The sequence below is a fragment of the Achroia grisella genome, unplaced genomic scaffold (assembly GCF_030625045.1).
Source record: "Achroia grisella isolate CSIRO2021 unplaced genomic scaffold, CSIRO_AGI_Agris_v1 utg109, whole genome shotgun sequence".
NCBI classification, from domain to species: domain Eukaryota; kingdom Metazoa; phylum Arthropoda; class Insecta; order Lepidoptera; family Pyralidae; genus Achroia; species Achroia grisella.
In genome coordinates this window covers 4,641,292-4,658,018 of record NW_026712573.1, presented here as the reverse complement: position 1 = coordinate 4,658,018, position 16,727 = coordinate 4,641,292, and the positions used below count along the sequence as shown (strand labels likewise).

Genomic DNA, 16,727 nt, shown 5'->3' with positions numbered 1-16,727 from the left:
GATGCTATTTACCTGCATTTAAATTTTATTGAGATTCAATTGATTAGTCGTGAAAAGGTAACAAACAGACAGACATACATGTAAATAGGCAAAAAGATACATTTTCAGACTTATAATATTAGTAGGTATTAGCGACCCTTCAACTTAACTTACTTAACTCGGCTTCACGCGGGTACTAGGAATATATAAAGAAAGATGACCATGGTTTTGTAAAAATTTAACCATATTTTTTATTTTAATCCATATTAATATTATGAATTTTAAAACGTGATTGTCTGTCTGTTATCTTTTACTTGTTATCCTTTACGACTTAATGACTTAATGAAAGTTGATGTGAAGATAGATTTCATTACCAGGACAAACATATGATGGTTTATCTTTTATTTTAAAAATAGAAAAGATAGACCACCCGTTATCTTAAAAAAACGATGTCGTGAGTAACAATTAGATTATTTTTTAAAACAGTAACTAAAAAAAAATAATAACACACTTTACTGCGCACTGGAAAATAAATACAAAAGAAAATTTTACATAAAGGTTATATGATATGTATATGGTATATTCGTTTTATATATTTTATTTCATATTTATTTATAGATTAATATATTAATTAATATATTATATGTATTTGTGTATGTATATTGTTAGATATATCAACTCTATATACTAGTAAAAGTATGTATTATAATAAAATAACAACTATATAACATTTATTTAACTATGTCTCTAACACAATTCACTTTAGCAATTAAAATACAACCAGCACATCCTGTGCTCAAAGACCGAATGCCGCGGCCTTTTTTTTTTTTTTTTTCGGACTACTCTAATGCTGTTGGCCGTAGCTGGCCTTTACAGCTTCACCGGACGTTATGGGGCGAGTGCAGATGGCACTCCAAACCCGCGGAAGGACTTAAGGCCAACTCCTGCCCGACGGATACGACTTTATGCAGACTAGGGGTTCGAACCTCGGCTCAAATTTCGATCCCCGTTTGAATTGGACAAGGGATCGATCGGAGGCGATGCCGCGGCCTATATGAAGATATGAGTTATAACGTTTAACGATACCGAGTAATAATGAAACTACCTTCTTTTAATATTAAATATCAGATTTTTCGACAATATCGATGTGAACCCTAACAATATGCACATGTGTTTACATATATTTATTTCTAGTATATATATACTTTTTATGACATACTGTTTTTCTTATTGATTACATTTGCACCGCCTACAGTTTCTCTGCACAACCTGTGGTTGACTGGTAGAAAATGCCGTAATGCGTTAAGTTCGCCATATGTACTTTTACCTTAGTATTTAAATAAATTACATAAATAAATAAAAAATAAAGGTGCTAAACAAAAGGCGGCCCTATTATGGAGTATATAAATGTCTCTTAGCTCAAACCTAAATATAATTATGTTATGATATGAATATACATACATATTTATTATATATGAACTATAAAAAAAGATTATTAATCATAAAAAAAACTTAAATACCTTCTAACTCATTACTACAAAAAGTCTTGTTACTATGTCTAGTTTATGGGCAGCCTATATCTATTACCGTTAAAAAACAAAGGTAAACCAGTAAGCAAATATTATTAGCACTTAATCAATTTAACTCAATCAAGTATGACTCGTTTTGCTTTTTGCATTCGAATCGCAACCTTGACATTGCTCGTGGTTTAAACTTACGTAATTACTGCAAACAGAAAAAAAACGAGCAATGATTTTTTGTTGTCATTTTTCGTTTTTTTATTAACAGTCAGTGGGTAGTATTGTTTTTAGGTAACTGGAATAGTAACTAATCTGACGGTCTATCGAAAGCACTATGAACATCACTTTATGACGTTGCCATTTCTTTTGATACTACGATGGCGGCAAACAAGCATTCGCCCCATCTGGTGGTAAATATTTTTTTACTAGGATGGTGCCAACATACGGCCTATCTGATGGTAAACGGTTACCGTAGCCTATGGACGTCAGACACCACAGGTGCGTGCGCGTTGCCAACCCTTGAGAAATTATTCACATTTCGAAGGACTAAGATATCTTGTCTCCGTGTTTTGTACTTTCTCTACCATATCTCCCCATTTGGAAGTACAGTGCATGGAATCGAACCCGTGACCATCCCAATAAAGAAATGGGCTCAACCGTTAGACCACTGAGACCGTCAAACTATTAGCGAAGGTGGGTTAATTCCATCATTATTGATTAATATACATAGACTTTAGTATTACATCATAATACTTAAATATATAAATCATCTTTAATATTAAACGTGTTATGAATATATTGGTTGGATGTATGAATTGTACCTAATTATAATTCATACATATAAGCGTTAGTTATAATTAATGGAAAACTAATATTGTGTGTACATGGAGTTCGACAAATATTATACATACAATTTGAGGAAGCTATCTAATTTTTATTAATATCATGTTATTGAATAAACAACTATATATTTTATTAATATTTAATAATACCCCTGGCCAATTTCGATGATTTACGCAACGCCATCTAGTTCCAAAGCAAGCACAGAGCTCGTGTTATGGATACTAGACAACTAACACAAATACTTAGATATTTTTTTCTTTTGTAAATAGGTATATTTACAATATACATAGAAAACACTCAGACCGATACAGATAATCATACTCATGACTACAAATGTTTGTACCCTGCTAGGAATTGACTCCACGACCATCTGAAGTAAAGCGGTGTGATAAATCACACAACTGTTTACAAAATAGCATGTCAGTAGTATTACAATTGTAATATATATGTAATTAATTATTTTAAATGATAATTGTGACATAATTATCTGTTAACATATAAATGGTATATAGGTACATTGCATATACACAAAATAAATAAAAAAACACTATTAATGTTGTGTCTTAATTCTACATTGAAATTCAGATATTCAGTCACATTGTAAAAAAGATGTTGCTGGAAATATGATTTTTTTTGTTGTTTTACTAGGTAACTTGCTGACATTTTTTTTATACCACGTAGGTGGCAAACAAGCATACGGCCTATCTGATGGTAAACGGATACCGTAGCCTATGGACGCCTGAAACACCAGGGGTGTCACATGCGCGATGCCGACCCTTAAGCTATTTTAAGTAAATACCTTGTTTGAATGAATACTACAGTTTAGTACATGTAGTAATTAAGACACAGATACTTCATTTAGTATCGACCTCAACTACACCATGCTAATTAGTCGGAAGTTATTAACACTACACCTGAAATCAATGTTAATTACACCTAAAGTTCTGAATTTCCTTTATCAGTTAAAAAAATATTTTTTCTAAGTATTTAAATGATACTAATATTGGAATAATCATGTACATTTTATAAGATCAGGAAAATTACCTGCTCACATGAATCTCTATTTGCCATATGGTTGATTGGGAGAAAATGCCTTAAGGTGTTAAGTCATTTATTTATATGTATGTTGATTTATGTATTAAAGTTTTAATAAATAATTAAAATTCGTTCGGTTTTCACAAAGATATCCTGTCGACCACGCTATTATTATACTCAAATAAAGTAGCAAATTTTTTTGGTTATTTTTTTTCTCGTTAGGCTAAAGGACTCATACATACATTGTCTTCGGTACAGGCTGATTAAAATGGCGGCAAAAGCTGGCCTGACATGATCTTGACACATAAACAAACATCAGGTATTCCAAATTTAAAGTTTTCCTTAATTTTTCTGTATTTGAAATTTGAAACATGCAGCCAGTAACATTTTTAGCAATAAAATATGGTCTTATTTTTACTGAGTTATTAATAAACTAGAAAATAACTTCTACAAATTTCGATATTTCGAATGTTTTTATTACATTTCCGAAACGAAATGTTTATTGTAGTCCGATATTAAGTAAATGATGAACTGGCTATGGCGGTGGCAGAATTATATAGTATATATACTTATTCTATGTGATATTATCATCGAATTAATTTCATTATATACTCACCAATTAAGTAGTGCCCCAGCTCTCCAAGAATGTAGCCGATAGACACCAAACCCAGAACGTACCACTTGTAAAAGCCTTGCAGCTTCGTCCATATGCCTCCGTGAAACATTGTTATTCAATTCTGGAACAAATGACGTATTCTTAATAATAGGAAATGACAATTTTGTGTTTTCTTAACTAGACGTTCTGAATTTAGATGACATAGCACATTGTTTTTTTTATTCATGATAATGGAATGGTGCATACGCCTGCGCTAACGGTTTACGCTCGTGGGGCCTCAGTGAAGGATGATATGATATAAATACTTAGATACATGTTAAATATGTATCTATATATTTATATCAGTTGTAGTACCCATAACTCAAGGTCTATTTAGCTTGGGACTAGATGGCGCTGTGTAAATTGTACTGGGTTATTATTATTATTATTAATGACATGATGTTTACACTACTGTTCATGTAGGCGATGGTTATCACTTACTTTCAGATGTACCAACAGTTTGTTTACCATTCCATTAAGACTTTAATAGCATTGCCAGTTTTACCCAATTATTTTCATATCTACGTTATCTTTCCTCTACAGCGCTTTGACTTGAAATTTTACCACAATTTTTTGCGCACTTACCATTAGATGGCGCATCGTTTGGACTAGCTTGTTTACCATTTCAGTTATATAAAAAACATAATATCTTACAAATCATAACATTGCTAACGCCAAATTACAGCTCCTCTCGACCGTAACCACCTTTGACGGCTCTCATCCCCAATTTGCGTCCAAAACCGCCAATTTTGCCGTCACTCAGTTCTATTTTAGGCAAAATAGAAACGTAACAATGACCTAAATATCAACAATGACGTAATTAACTGCAGTGTTCTAACCAGGGCTGCCAACCGTAAGAATATTCTAATATTTTGACCTAAGGTATTTTAAGAAATATTTTTAAAATATACAAAACCTTGTGCTGTAGCATAGTAATTGAGAAGTGTGTAATTAGGTTGCTGTAAAGATCAAAATCTTGAGATCGTAAATATGGCCACATTATTCCAGATATTGCACGTAGAAAAATAAAGATTATCATTCCTGATAATCTTTATTTTTCTACGTGCAATATCTGGAATAGTGTGTGTATGTTCTATGGCATCCGAAATAAAAATAAATTGTTATGAATTTTTATCCACTTTTTAATTAATATTGTTCAATTCACGTTAAATGTCGAATATAATCCATATTAATAAGGAGATGGATTTTTAAACGATCGGACAATAAAAAAAGTCTATACTTTCCTATTTATTATTATATTTACATATTAATATTGTATAATATGAGTATCGCAGTCAATATACGAGTTTTTTGAGCTTCGTAAGAAGTAACATAAATATTTTAGGGCTGGCAACCCTGGCTGTGATGTTGCGTGCTACCCGCGCTATTGTATTGTCACAGATGATTTTATGATGTACCTATTTTAATTTATACCGCAATGTTCATTTCTATAGTTACTGTTAACCTGGTCTATTTATATCTACTCATTAGACCTGCGTATTATATTTAGTACAAAGTAATCTACGTAACTTACTCAAAGCACCTTTAAATGGAATCCTCTCTCCTTAATAATTCCGTGTTCAGGCCATGAAAAAACCAACCTCAATCTCATTATTAAGGAACTACTACTACCATACTAGAAGTGCCAATTTTCAAATAAAAAAAAGAATTATCGAAATCGTACTCTTGAGAAAATTTTGATGGGACCATATCAGAAGTATATGGCCTATCAAATAGAAAAAGGAATTATCTAAATTGATTTATGTAGAACCAAATTCAGTGGTAACATAAGTACAATCGCATTCAGAAACTCCTTTTTTTGAAGCCAATTGTAAAGTATCTTTTCTTACTTCAGTTTTACATATTAGCATACTGTTAATTATTTAATACTTACTGATTTCTATTAAGACTTTAATAGCATAGCCAGTTTTGACCCAATTACATTAAATTCAATGTACCTTTCCTCTAAAAGGCCTTGACTTGAAGTTTTACCGCAATATGTTAGGTTATCACCTATCACCAGATGGACCATCAGCTTGTTTACCATTCCATTAAGACTTTGATAGCATTGCCAGTTTTGACCCAATTACATACATTAAATTCTACGTTACCTTTCCTCTAAAGGGCCTTGATATGAAATTTTACCGCAATATGTTAGGTTATCACCTATCACCAGATGGACCATCAGCTTGTTTACCATTCCATTAAGACTTTGATAGCATTGCCAGTTTTGACCCAATTACATTAAATTCTACGTTACCTTTCCTCTAAAGGGCCTTGACTTGAAATTTTACCGCAATATGTGAGGTTATCACCTACCACCAGATGGACCATCAGCTTGTTTACCATTCCATTAAGACTTTGATAGCATTTCCAGTTTTGACCCAATTACATTCAATTTTACGTTACCGTTCCTCTAAAGCACCTTGACTTGAAGTTTTATTAGAATATTTGCGATTTCATCAATAATTATGATGTGCAGCTTCATTATTCAGTTATCTATGATCTTGTTTGGCATTGGCAGTTGCCAATAATGGCTTATTATAATTACTTATATAGATAATTATAATTCTACTAATATTATAAAGCGGAACAGGTTGTTTGATTGAATCACAGGAATTACTTGTTCGAAGTGAAAAATTATTTTATTGTTGCATAACCAACCTGATCTTTAATTTTTTACTCAAAACGAGACGGTTTATTTGCCTCAATTAACTGATACTCAATGTCAAAGTTACGGATTGAAAAGTATACCTGATAAATTTAAATGTAACTAAAGTTTCATTAGTCGTTTAGTTACATACATATTGAAACAGATTTGCTTTAATAAAGCTAGTGAAGATTTTAAGTAAGAAAGAAATTCTTGCCATGTTTTTTTATGTTATATTTTACCTTAAATATCAACATTACAACTGGTCGGCTAAACTACTCAAAAAAGTTTTGCGTTACAGATTTCATTTTGGGGACACCGGAACTCGTAATTATAAAAAGGGACAGTCCCGTTGAAAATAGGACGTTTGGTCAAGTTACACATAACCCATTTATATAACAAGGCTATAGGCCACTACGCTATGACCAATAGGAGCGGAGAATAATAGAAAAATTACCAAAAAATGGGAAAAATATATTCCTTTTGAAAGCTTCTTGTTTTTTACATGACACAGATGAAATTGCGCAGGTCAGCTACATATATGTACATATTTCTATGCAAATTTGTTAGTGGTCAATGCCCTCTTGTGAGATAAGATCTTGATAAGCTAGTTCTTTGTGGGTGTGATATAAGTTGGTTGTAGGTAAACAAGGTTATAATTAAATACAATATTTACATACTAATTCTAATATAATGCAGTCAATTACATTATAAAATCTACATATTTAATGGAATCGGTGGTCTAGTGATTTAGCACATCGCCCTACTTCCGATGGTCACGGATTCGATTCCTTGCACAGTACTAACATTTATATTCATGACTATGATTTTTGTGTCGGTCTGGGTGTTTACTATGTATATTATGTATGCATTTAGTAACGAAATGTTTTTAAGTATTTCTAACAGTTGCTTAGTACCCATAACACAAGCACTTAGCTTGGGACTAGATGTCGCTGTGTAAATTGTTGTTGTTATATATAAACCAGCTTCTGCCTTAACTTTCATAGCTAGATCAATTTAATCGAAATAAAAAGTAGCATTATCTTCTCCCATCAAAAAACAAGCAAAACATACTTTTGTCTTCACATTTTTTATTTCTTATAAAATATTGATGGTTTATTACGCAGAACATAGATACTATCCACATCGGTGCAACAATACATAATCTAAAGTATGCTTCATTTCTTAGTTTAGGACCTACTTTGAGTATATTACTAATTTAGGTACACATCATAATAATTTTGATACAAATTATAATATACACGATATTGAAGATCTTGGGTAGCCTATTGTCATGATCCTTATCCCAAATGGGGTGGACAGAGAGATTGTCAACTATCGACGTCATTGTGAACACTTTGACGTGCTCACATTGGAATCCAACCCAGCAAGGGCGAATCTCTATAGAGTCATCCTTGCCGAGTTGGATTCCAATCCGGGATACGTCTATACGCCTCCTGGATTTATTAAAAAAACCTCATTTTAATAGTGTACTAAGTAACAAACTTATGATTCGTAGTGACCGAAGCAGAACACAAGTAAATTTCAAGTTACATCCATTCACAAGTATGATGGATGAGCCAAGTATAATTACATTCTATCATTAGCGAGTCAAATAACTCGACCCACCTTAAATTTTGTAAGTAGCTTTGATGTGGTCTAGTGTTTTGAGTAGTCATGCTCACTAAAATGTCCAGACTTGTGGCGGCGTGTTGGGCCGGGTCATTGGGCTCCCTAAAATATGGTCGACAGCAGTGATGGCTGGCTCATCCGTCATACTCGTGAACGGGTGCTGCTTGTAGGGACTGGTCTGCTCTAATCACTATGACTGATTTCCTCTTATTAATTGTTTAACCAGTTGCTTATACATTCAATAATTTTTCTATTTGAGTATTTAATTGAATCAGTGCTAATTGGTGGTTTGTATTCACACACATAAACTTCAAAATGTAAATTAATAATAAAATTATTTAAAAGAGCAATACGTAAGTTTCTTGCTCGTTTTTCTTGTGATGAGACAGCTTTCCGAATGAGCAGTAGATTAAAAAAAATTTATGACTATTCAAAAGTGCTTCAATGTAAGTTTATTTGAATGAATAATTTTCTATTCTTTAATTCATTATATCGCATTCCTGTTTACTTTTCCGATGTCGGTTATATTGGTAGTACCGGGAAATAGTTACGACAACGGAACAAGGGGAGGAAATGAACTTAATTCATACGCGTATTCAATATGTCGTTAGTGCACTTCTTCCTCAATTATAGAGTCTCATTTCATTACTTGTTTATCATACGACACAAGGGTGTTTCAACATATTATTATATGAACTACTAGGTAATGACATCCGACTTCGTCTGCTACGACGTCAGATTTTCTGCAAGTTTTGATTCTTTTAAAACATTTTATCCCTTTATTCAACCCTTGTAGGGGTTGAAATATGGAAGAAAATTTACATTTGGTTTTATTTTAATTTTAATGTAAGTTTTATATTCTCGTTATGAGGACAATGTCATTTGAAGAAAGATCCCGTGATTTACCAATTATACATTCTAATTTTATACCACAATTCAACACAATAAATACAGTTTAGGCGTGTAAGGTAACAGTCAGAATAATTTTGGTATGGAGAATGAAATTAAATGTCATAATACAAACTAGTTATATATCCAGTTCTGTTTTAATTTGACGTGTCATTCTTTCTTAACATAGCATTTGAATTTTACAATGTCCAAATCAATAACTCATACATACAAAAGCAACTTTTACTAAAAACGTTTTCTGTTTTCGATCCCGTGATTTACCAAGATTATATATGTATACAAATAATATCAAATACAAATAATATTAATCTAATATCAATTCGACTGCAGACTTTACCGACAAACAAAAGAGTATGCAAGCTTGTGTGTGTCAAACAAATAGTGGTGCGTGTAATATTTTTTAAAGATTTAATGTATTTTTTATAAAAATAGGTTATATTATATTTACAAGTCTGCAAAATTTCGTACTAATCCGTCCACGCAATTTTAGTAAAAAGAGGTACAAAGTTTTTGGTCCATTATATATAAAATTTGAATTTTACAATGTCCCCATACTCCAACGAAACGGCTTGACCGATTGTCATGAAATTTTACTTGTGAGCGTATTTCTGAGAATCGGTCAACATCTAATGGTCGAAAATGTTCAGTTTTTTTTTTTTATTTTAGATTATATATAATATAATAATATTAATCAATATCAATTCTAGTCCCAATTTAAGCAGACTGTGTGTGTGATACACATAGAAAACAAACAATATAAACAATCATACTCATGAATATGCAAGGAATACAACCCGCGAAGAGTGTGTGTGTCAAACAAATAGTGTATGCATTTGCTAGAAAAAATACTTGTGTAATATTTTTGTAAAGATTTAATGTATTTTTTATAAAAATAGGTTATATTATATTTACAAGTCTGCAAAATTTAGTTTCGTATCCAATTATGAAATGAGCCCTGCAATATTTATAACTGCCATAAATAGAAATGTTCTTTATTAAAATAAACTCAATATTAATTTAATCAGTTTAGAATTTAAGTGTTATTGTCCGTCCTACGCAATTTTAGTAAATTATTCAAAGAAGGTAGATAGTGTTTTTGCATCATCTTTCTTTATGCGAGCAGCTAAGAAGTGGAACTCTCTACCAACGTCTATATTTCCTGCCTCTTACAACATTGGATCTTTCAAGTCAAGAGTAAATAGGCACTATTTGAGCTTGCGTGTAACAGCTTAGATCACATCATCACTTAACATCAGGTGAGATTGCGGTCAAACGCGCTCAAATTTTAATATAAAAAATACTAATATTATAAACGCGACGAACAAGAACTTGAAATCAAATTAGTGACTATACAATGTCTTTACATTAATTGTGTAATTACAAATGATTGAATATTAATTATACGTTTGGCACACGGAAACCTGACAGATTGTGGTTGTTTTATTAACTACCTGTTATTACATTATGATATAATTGCTCCAGTGTAGCATTATTGAGAATTATAAAGTTATTGGGAAACTATAATAAGACTATACAAAGTATGAGTGACAAAGTATAAATGAAAACAATACACAAAGTATGCCTGAATATAGATATAATTATTACGGTAAACATTGTGAAAATAAATATGTATATAATTCCATATTCAGATTTTAAGCATCCGATTTAGATCAATATTAATGTTTAGATGAAATTTATAAAGTTAACAATTATATTATTCATAATGATTCAAGGAATGAATATGTATCTATATGAATATGTATGTATCAGTTCTCTAGTACCTATAACACAAGCTTTAGCTAGCTTAACTTGGGTCTAGATGGCGCTGTGTGAATTGTCCTGAGATTATTATTGTTACTTTCACTTTTTCACACCTTAAGCTGGTGATTATTTGTATTCAACAACCCAACCCTGTGAACGAACTCATTTTTTTACATCAATTCATTATTACTTACTATTATTAAATAAATTCTAAAAATATTTAATGAAATATCTTCGCATTGGGATTACGATAAAAAAACTTATCCTACACACTGTAATACGAGGCTACAAATAACGTTTGACCTTTTTTCAGCCACCCACTTTAATAGATCAGCTTTTACAATAGCTATAAATATAAAAAACAGAATCCGAATTCTGTAATCGATTACTACATTAACACAATAAACAATTGTATTTAACAAGCCAACCCTGTGAACGACCTCATTTTTTACATCTATTCATTATTCTAATTCTATACTAGATATAGAAGGTCAAAATTACCTTCAAATGGATGAGTAAGTAATATTGTTCTTTTGATTTTTTTTATTAAATTCAATGACAAATGATATTGTTAAGTAGTTTCACTAAATTCAGCCTAGCACTTAACCTCTAGTCTAGCCTAGTTGAATCTCACAATACTGGCTTGCATATGTACAGTGTGGTGCGCCGTAATATCATAAAAGTAATTGTAAATGTTTTATTAGCTTACAAAGATTTTTATTAAATGTTTTTTCATACATTTTGTATTCTCGAATTTCTTCGGTGTTATAGTTTAGAGTTACGGGTCATACTGACCAAGTAATTCTAATATATTAAATTTATAGTTATTTTGTCTTCCTGCAAAAAATTACGTACGATACGAAAGGTGTTTAATATTGTGTGATATATGTATTCGGCGGTAGATTCAAAACACGCAGGCTGTGTTGTAGGTTCGTTGGTATTAAACCTATACTGGAGATCACCAGAGGCACTATTCATGCACTGCGCAAATTCCAAATTCTGTATTTTCCAAAATTATAATTCTTATTATAAATAACCTTACGGCTGAGCATATTTTTTGCATTGTATTATTTTAGCATTGTATTAATGTTAATATTAGTTTAAATTAACGACATTAGTCAGCTAGTTCTAGAAGTATTTCGATAATCAGCATACAGTAATTAATGCTACTTTTTATAAGTTTTGGCACCATCCTTATGACCACTGAACCAAACTTGAATCTATTTAATATGCTTATCTTTAATTGCAAGTTTACGATAAACAATGGCGCCCTTTATGAGCTAGTGATGTACCCTTTTTTAAATCAATTAAAGTTAAATCGTGAACGACCGTCTTTAAGTACAGAAAAATAAGGATAATGTCTAAATTCCAAATGTCATGGGGATTTTTATAATGGTGAATGATTAATCAGTTTTTGGTCACCATAATATCACCATAAGATGTGAATGGACCTACATAGTCGTTTGTGGTTTTATGGAAATTTATTAATCTGTGGTTACATTTTATTGTTTTGTTTATGATTTTTTTATATCCTTTTAACTTTTTAAACAAATAGTAACAAAAAAATATTTTTAGAAATTAATTATTTATTTGTATTATGTATATTTACAAAAAATATATATCTATATATTTCTATTAGTTGTCTAGTTTCCATGACACAAGCACTGTTTAGATTGGGACGAGATGCACTAGGGCACTGTATGAGTTATCAGTTTCAGAATACCCTAAAGTGTTATGTATAAACACTAGCTGTTTTATGATTTTTAATGCTAAATCATAATAAACTAAAAATAGAAAATTTTGTCCAAAAAATAGACTTTAGAGGTGAACAACCCTTATCACTTAGCGGTATGAAAAATAGATAGTAGCCAATGCTCAGAGCTACTGAATATGCATATAAAATGTCATGAAAATCGGTCAACCCATTTCAGGGGAGTATAACCGGGATTATAACGGGGGTAACTAACATTGTGACACCAGAATTTTATACGTACAATTAGTAAAATCACGGGATCTTACCACGTTTTATATTTATTTGCTGAGTTCCCGATATTTCGGCAGTGTTTCAAGTTTACCCGTGATCATGGTGGTTGAAACACGGCCAAAAACCGGGAACTCAGCAAATAAATATAAAACGTGGTAAGATCTCGTGATTTTTACTAATTATACGTATAAATAATGACCGCGTCAAGTTTAAAACGAGAATTTTATATATAAGATTACACAATACTTTTACAACTGTCAAAACAATGACAGTCATATACCTAATATACAATATAACCTTCTCGTGGTCATTAATTAATTATTTTTTGTGTCATAAACAATCACTTTGAAAGTGAAAATCATCGCCAGTCATCGGTAATGACTGCACGGCCTTGTCGGGTCAGTAGCTTGTCTAATCTGATGTTTACAGAACACAAAACATCTCTTTTCTTGTCGTTGTCGATGACATAATTCTTTAGAATTTGCATACGACGATTAGTGTATTATTATATCTAAGATAAAGGATGAGCAACCAGCTCTATCAACGGCTAAAATGAGTAACTCGTCAGAATTTACTACCATTTTATCATAATTAATTTTGTAACAATATATTTAATGGAGAAAGTCGATTAAATAAATTATATTTTAGAAATGCTTGGCGAACCACATAAACATATTTAATGGGCCGCACCTGTGGGCCGCGTGTTTGTCATTGTGAGAGTAGTTATCTCCGAACTTCTCACATTAACAGAGTAACTATAGTAGTATCCAAATAAACAACGTAGAATAATAGATAAACAAAATATATTTCTAATCAAGATAAAAACACATTTAATACAATATACAGACAGATAAGTTATGTAATAATCGGATAAATCAAAACAACGGCAGACAAGATGACAAAACTCACTCTCTTTCAAAATATTCAAACATACTTCGTCTGCCATACCAGCCAGATTCATCGATTGCAAACCTCGTTCATACAATCATCCCTGTATTAGATGATCAAATGAATTGATTTAAAGTTACGTCATATATCGTAACGCATATTAACTTCGAAACGCAGATTTAATCATCGTGATCATCTACTTCTTCCTTTTACGATTCATGTGTGGTCGGTGTAATATGAATTAATTATTTCAGATATAATTCAATATAATAAAAAATAAAGTCAATTATTTGAAATGCCTATGTTCTGTTCCTACATGAAGAAACACTGGCGAGCTTTTTGAGCTAATGATCTAGCCTTTTTTTATCAACATCGATCAAGCAAATAGAGCATTTCGAAGTTTATTTAAGTTCTCAAATATAAGTTGATTCGCATATTTGACAATTGACGCAAATTATTTCGCTATATTATAACAAAATACTAATAAATGGAATCATGTTACAAATGGAAAGTTTTACAACAATTTGTATAGCTTAGCAATAATGTTGTGAGATCAATTTATGATTTTATTCAGCATTTAAATCTTATTCCAAAATTCAGATAATATATGTTACAATATAATATTATTGTAATACAATATTATATAAATTTGATATTGTTATTATATTTTATTGTTGTTCTTATAATTATGACATTAATTAATATATATTTATTTTTTTATATCTGCATATATAATAAGTGCTTATATATATAAATGAATAATTTAATGTTTATTATACTATTAATATAATACTATTAATATAATTATGTTAGTTGCCTCTTATACATTTATGTCTGCCTTTTATTGCGTTTTTTAAGTTTATTTCTTGGTAGTTATTGCTTAGTATAGTAATATACGTGCTATATTTATAGTAAATTTTATTACTTTATTATGCGTATTATTAAAGTTATTATATATCTACAAAAACACCAGGATTTTATAGATAATATTAAAGTAATATTTCTAGTTTTAAACAATTATTTGTAGTAATTATTTTTATTCTTGATTTGAAATGCTGGCAGACAATGGCATAGTGCAATTTTAGCTTCATATTTTATTTTATAACACAGGGGACAAATGTGCATGCGGCTCACTTGATGGTAAGTGATTACCGCCGCCCATGAGCACCAACATCACCAGGGGAATTGCAAGTAGCTTCATATGCTAAATGAATTCTTCATTTATAATAATAATTACCGGTCAATTAGGACTACTGTTGTAATGTAAGTATCACATGATTTGTTTTGCTAAAGTCTAGGGCACCTCCAGAGTTACGGAAGAATATTATCGTATCTCGAGCTATATATATATAGCAATGGGTCTACTATTTTCATTACCGACAATCCCTTTCCCTTAAAATTCATATTTGTCCGCTTTTTTTTCAGACTACTCTAATGCTGTTGGCCCTAGCTGGCCTTCACCGGACGATATTCGTCTGCTCGTCTCTCAGTCTTATATGTTTACTAGCTTTTGCCCGCGGCTTCACTCGCATTAATTTATCCCCTTACGGGTGGAATTTATCAAAATCCTATCTTAGGGGATACCTACGTTATAGTAGCTTTATGCAAGTCTCAGCTCGACCGGTTTAAAATTGACAAAGTTTCATACAAACTTACATCCCCTATTTTATTCCTTTGGGGGTAGGATTATTCAAAATCCTTTCTTAGCGGATGCCTACGTCATAACATCTACCTGCATACCAAATTTCAGCCCGATCCGTCCAGTGGTTTAGGCTGTGCGTTGATAGATCACTATGCCAGTCACCTTTGAGTTGTATATATTTAGATAGCTTACCCCGCTCTCTCCCCGCCAGAGAAGAAATTGCAAGATTTTACACACATTTAAAAATAAGGTACTATATAATATATATATATGGCAACAGGATCAAAAGTATACTATATCTGTTAATTTATTTAATTCTATGACAACCCTGACACATGTGTCAGTTGTCACTATACCAAAGCAAAATTTTCCTCTGTATACTGTGTGGGACGCATTAAAGTTAATGTCTAAAGTATGCCTTACCCTTGTAAAACCCGTTACTTAATTACATTTACCTTATTTTCTAGACATTTTAACTGGTTCTGTAAATATATTTTGTTACTCAACTCTAATGGTGTTTTTAATATTTTTAGTTTATACTTTGTAATTACGGAAAGTCTTAAACACATATTCTCTTATTCATAAAAGCTAAAATAATCTTATTCTATTAATTAAAGTCTTTTTTACTTTTTTCGTAATTAAAAAAACATCATTGAAGGTAAGGATAAACTAGATCAATAAAATTTAAGTACGCCTATTAGACGATTGATAACATGTCTTTTGAAAATAGAACCAGCCCTATAGTTTATGGAAATAGATATCAGTTTTCCCGCCAGAATTTGTATTTCGAATTTGGAACATGATGGAAGCGACATCATTTTAAATTCAATTAAAAATTTAAGTAAGATTTTTACCTACTCTTCTATTTTTCCATATATATATATTGATATTGTGACTGAATCATAACATTTGAAATGTAGAAAAAATATTAAACCACTTGGGCCAATCCCAACTGATAGAGCCTAATGCCTATGCCCAAACAAAGAGAGAGACAAATATATAATAATGCGGAAACTAAAAGAGAGACAATATGATTGTTGGAAAGTTTACGTGAAGCCTATTAGTATGTCAGTTTAGGTATTTCCCGCGTAGGTTATAGCTAATTGTGAATTAATTGCCAGCCCATCAATTAATTATAATGTCGGTATTACAAATGGATTAAGGTTCAATTTGTTTATTTACGTCACCAGATGTTGAAGAAGTTTTGTATGAATCACGTACAGGTGTAA

The 16,727-nt window shown here is 31.3% G+C and overlaps 1 protein-coding gene across 1 annotated transcript in view; it reads right to left on the bottom strand.

Moving 5' to 3' along the window:
- LOC131845853 (putative metabolite transport protein HI_1104) overlaps positions 1 to 16,727 on the bottom strand; it is a 57,105-nt gene that overhangs the window by 20,839 nt on the left and 19,539 nt on the right. The window contains exon 2 of the mRNA XM_059194996.1: positions 3,994 to 4,114. Coding sequence (XP_059050979.1) covers positions 3,994 to 4,102 — 109 coding nt within the window. The 5' untranslated portion in view covers positions 4,103 to 4,114. The remainder of the gene's footprint in view (positions 1 to 3,993; positions 4,115 to 16,727) is intronic.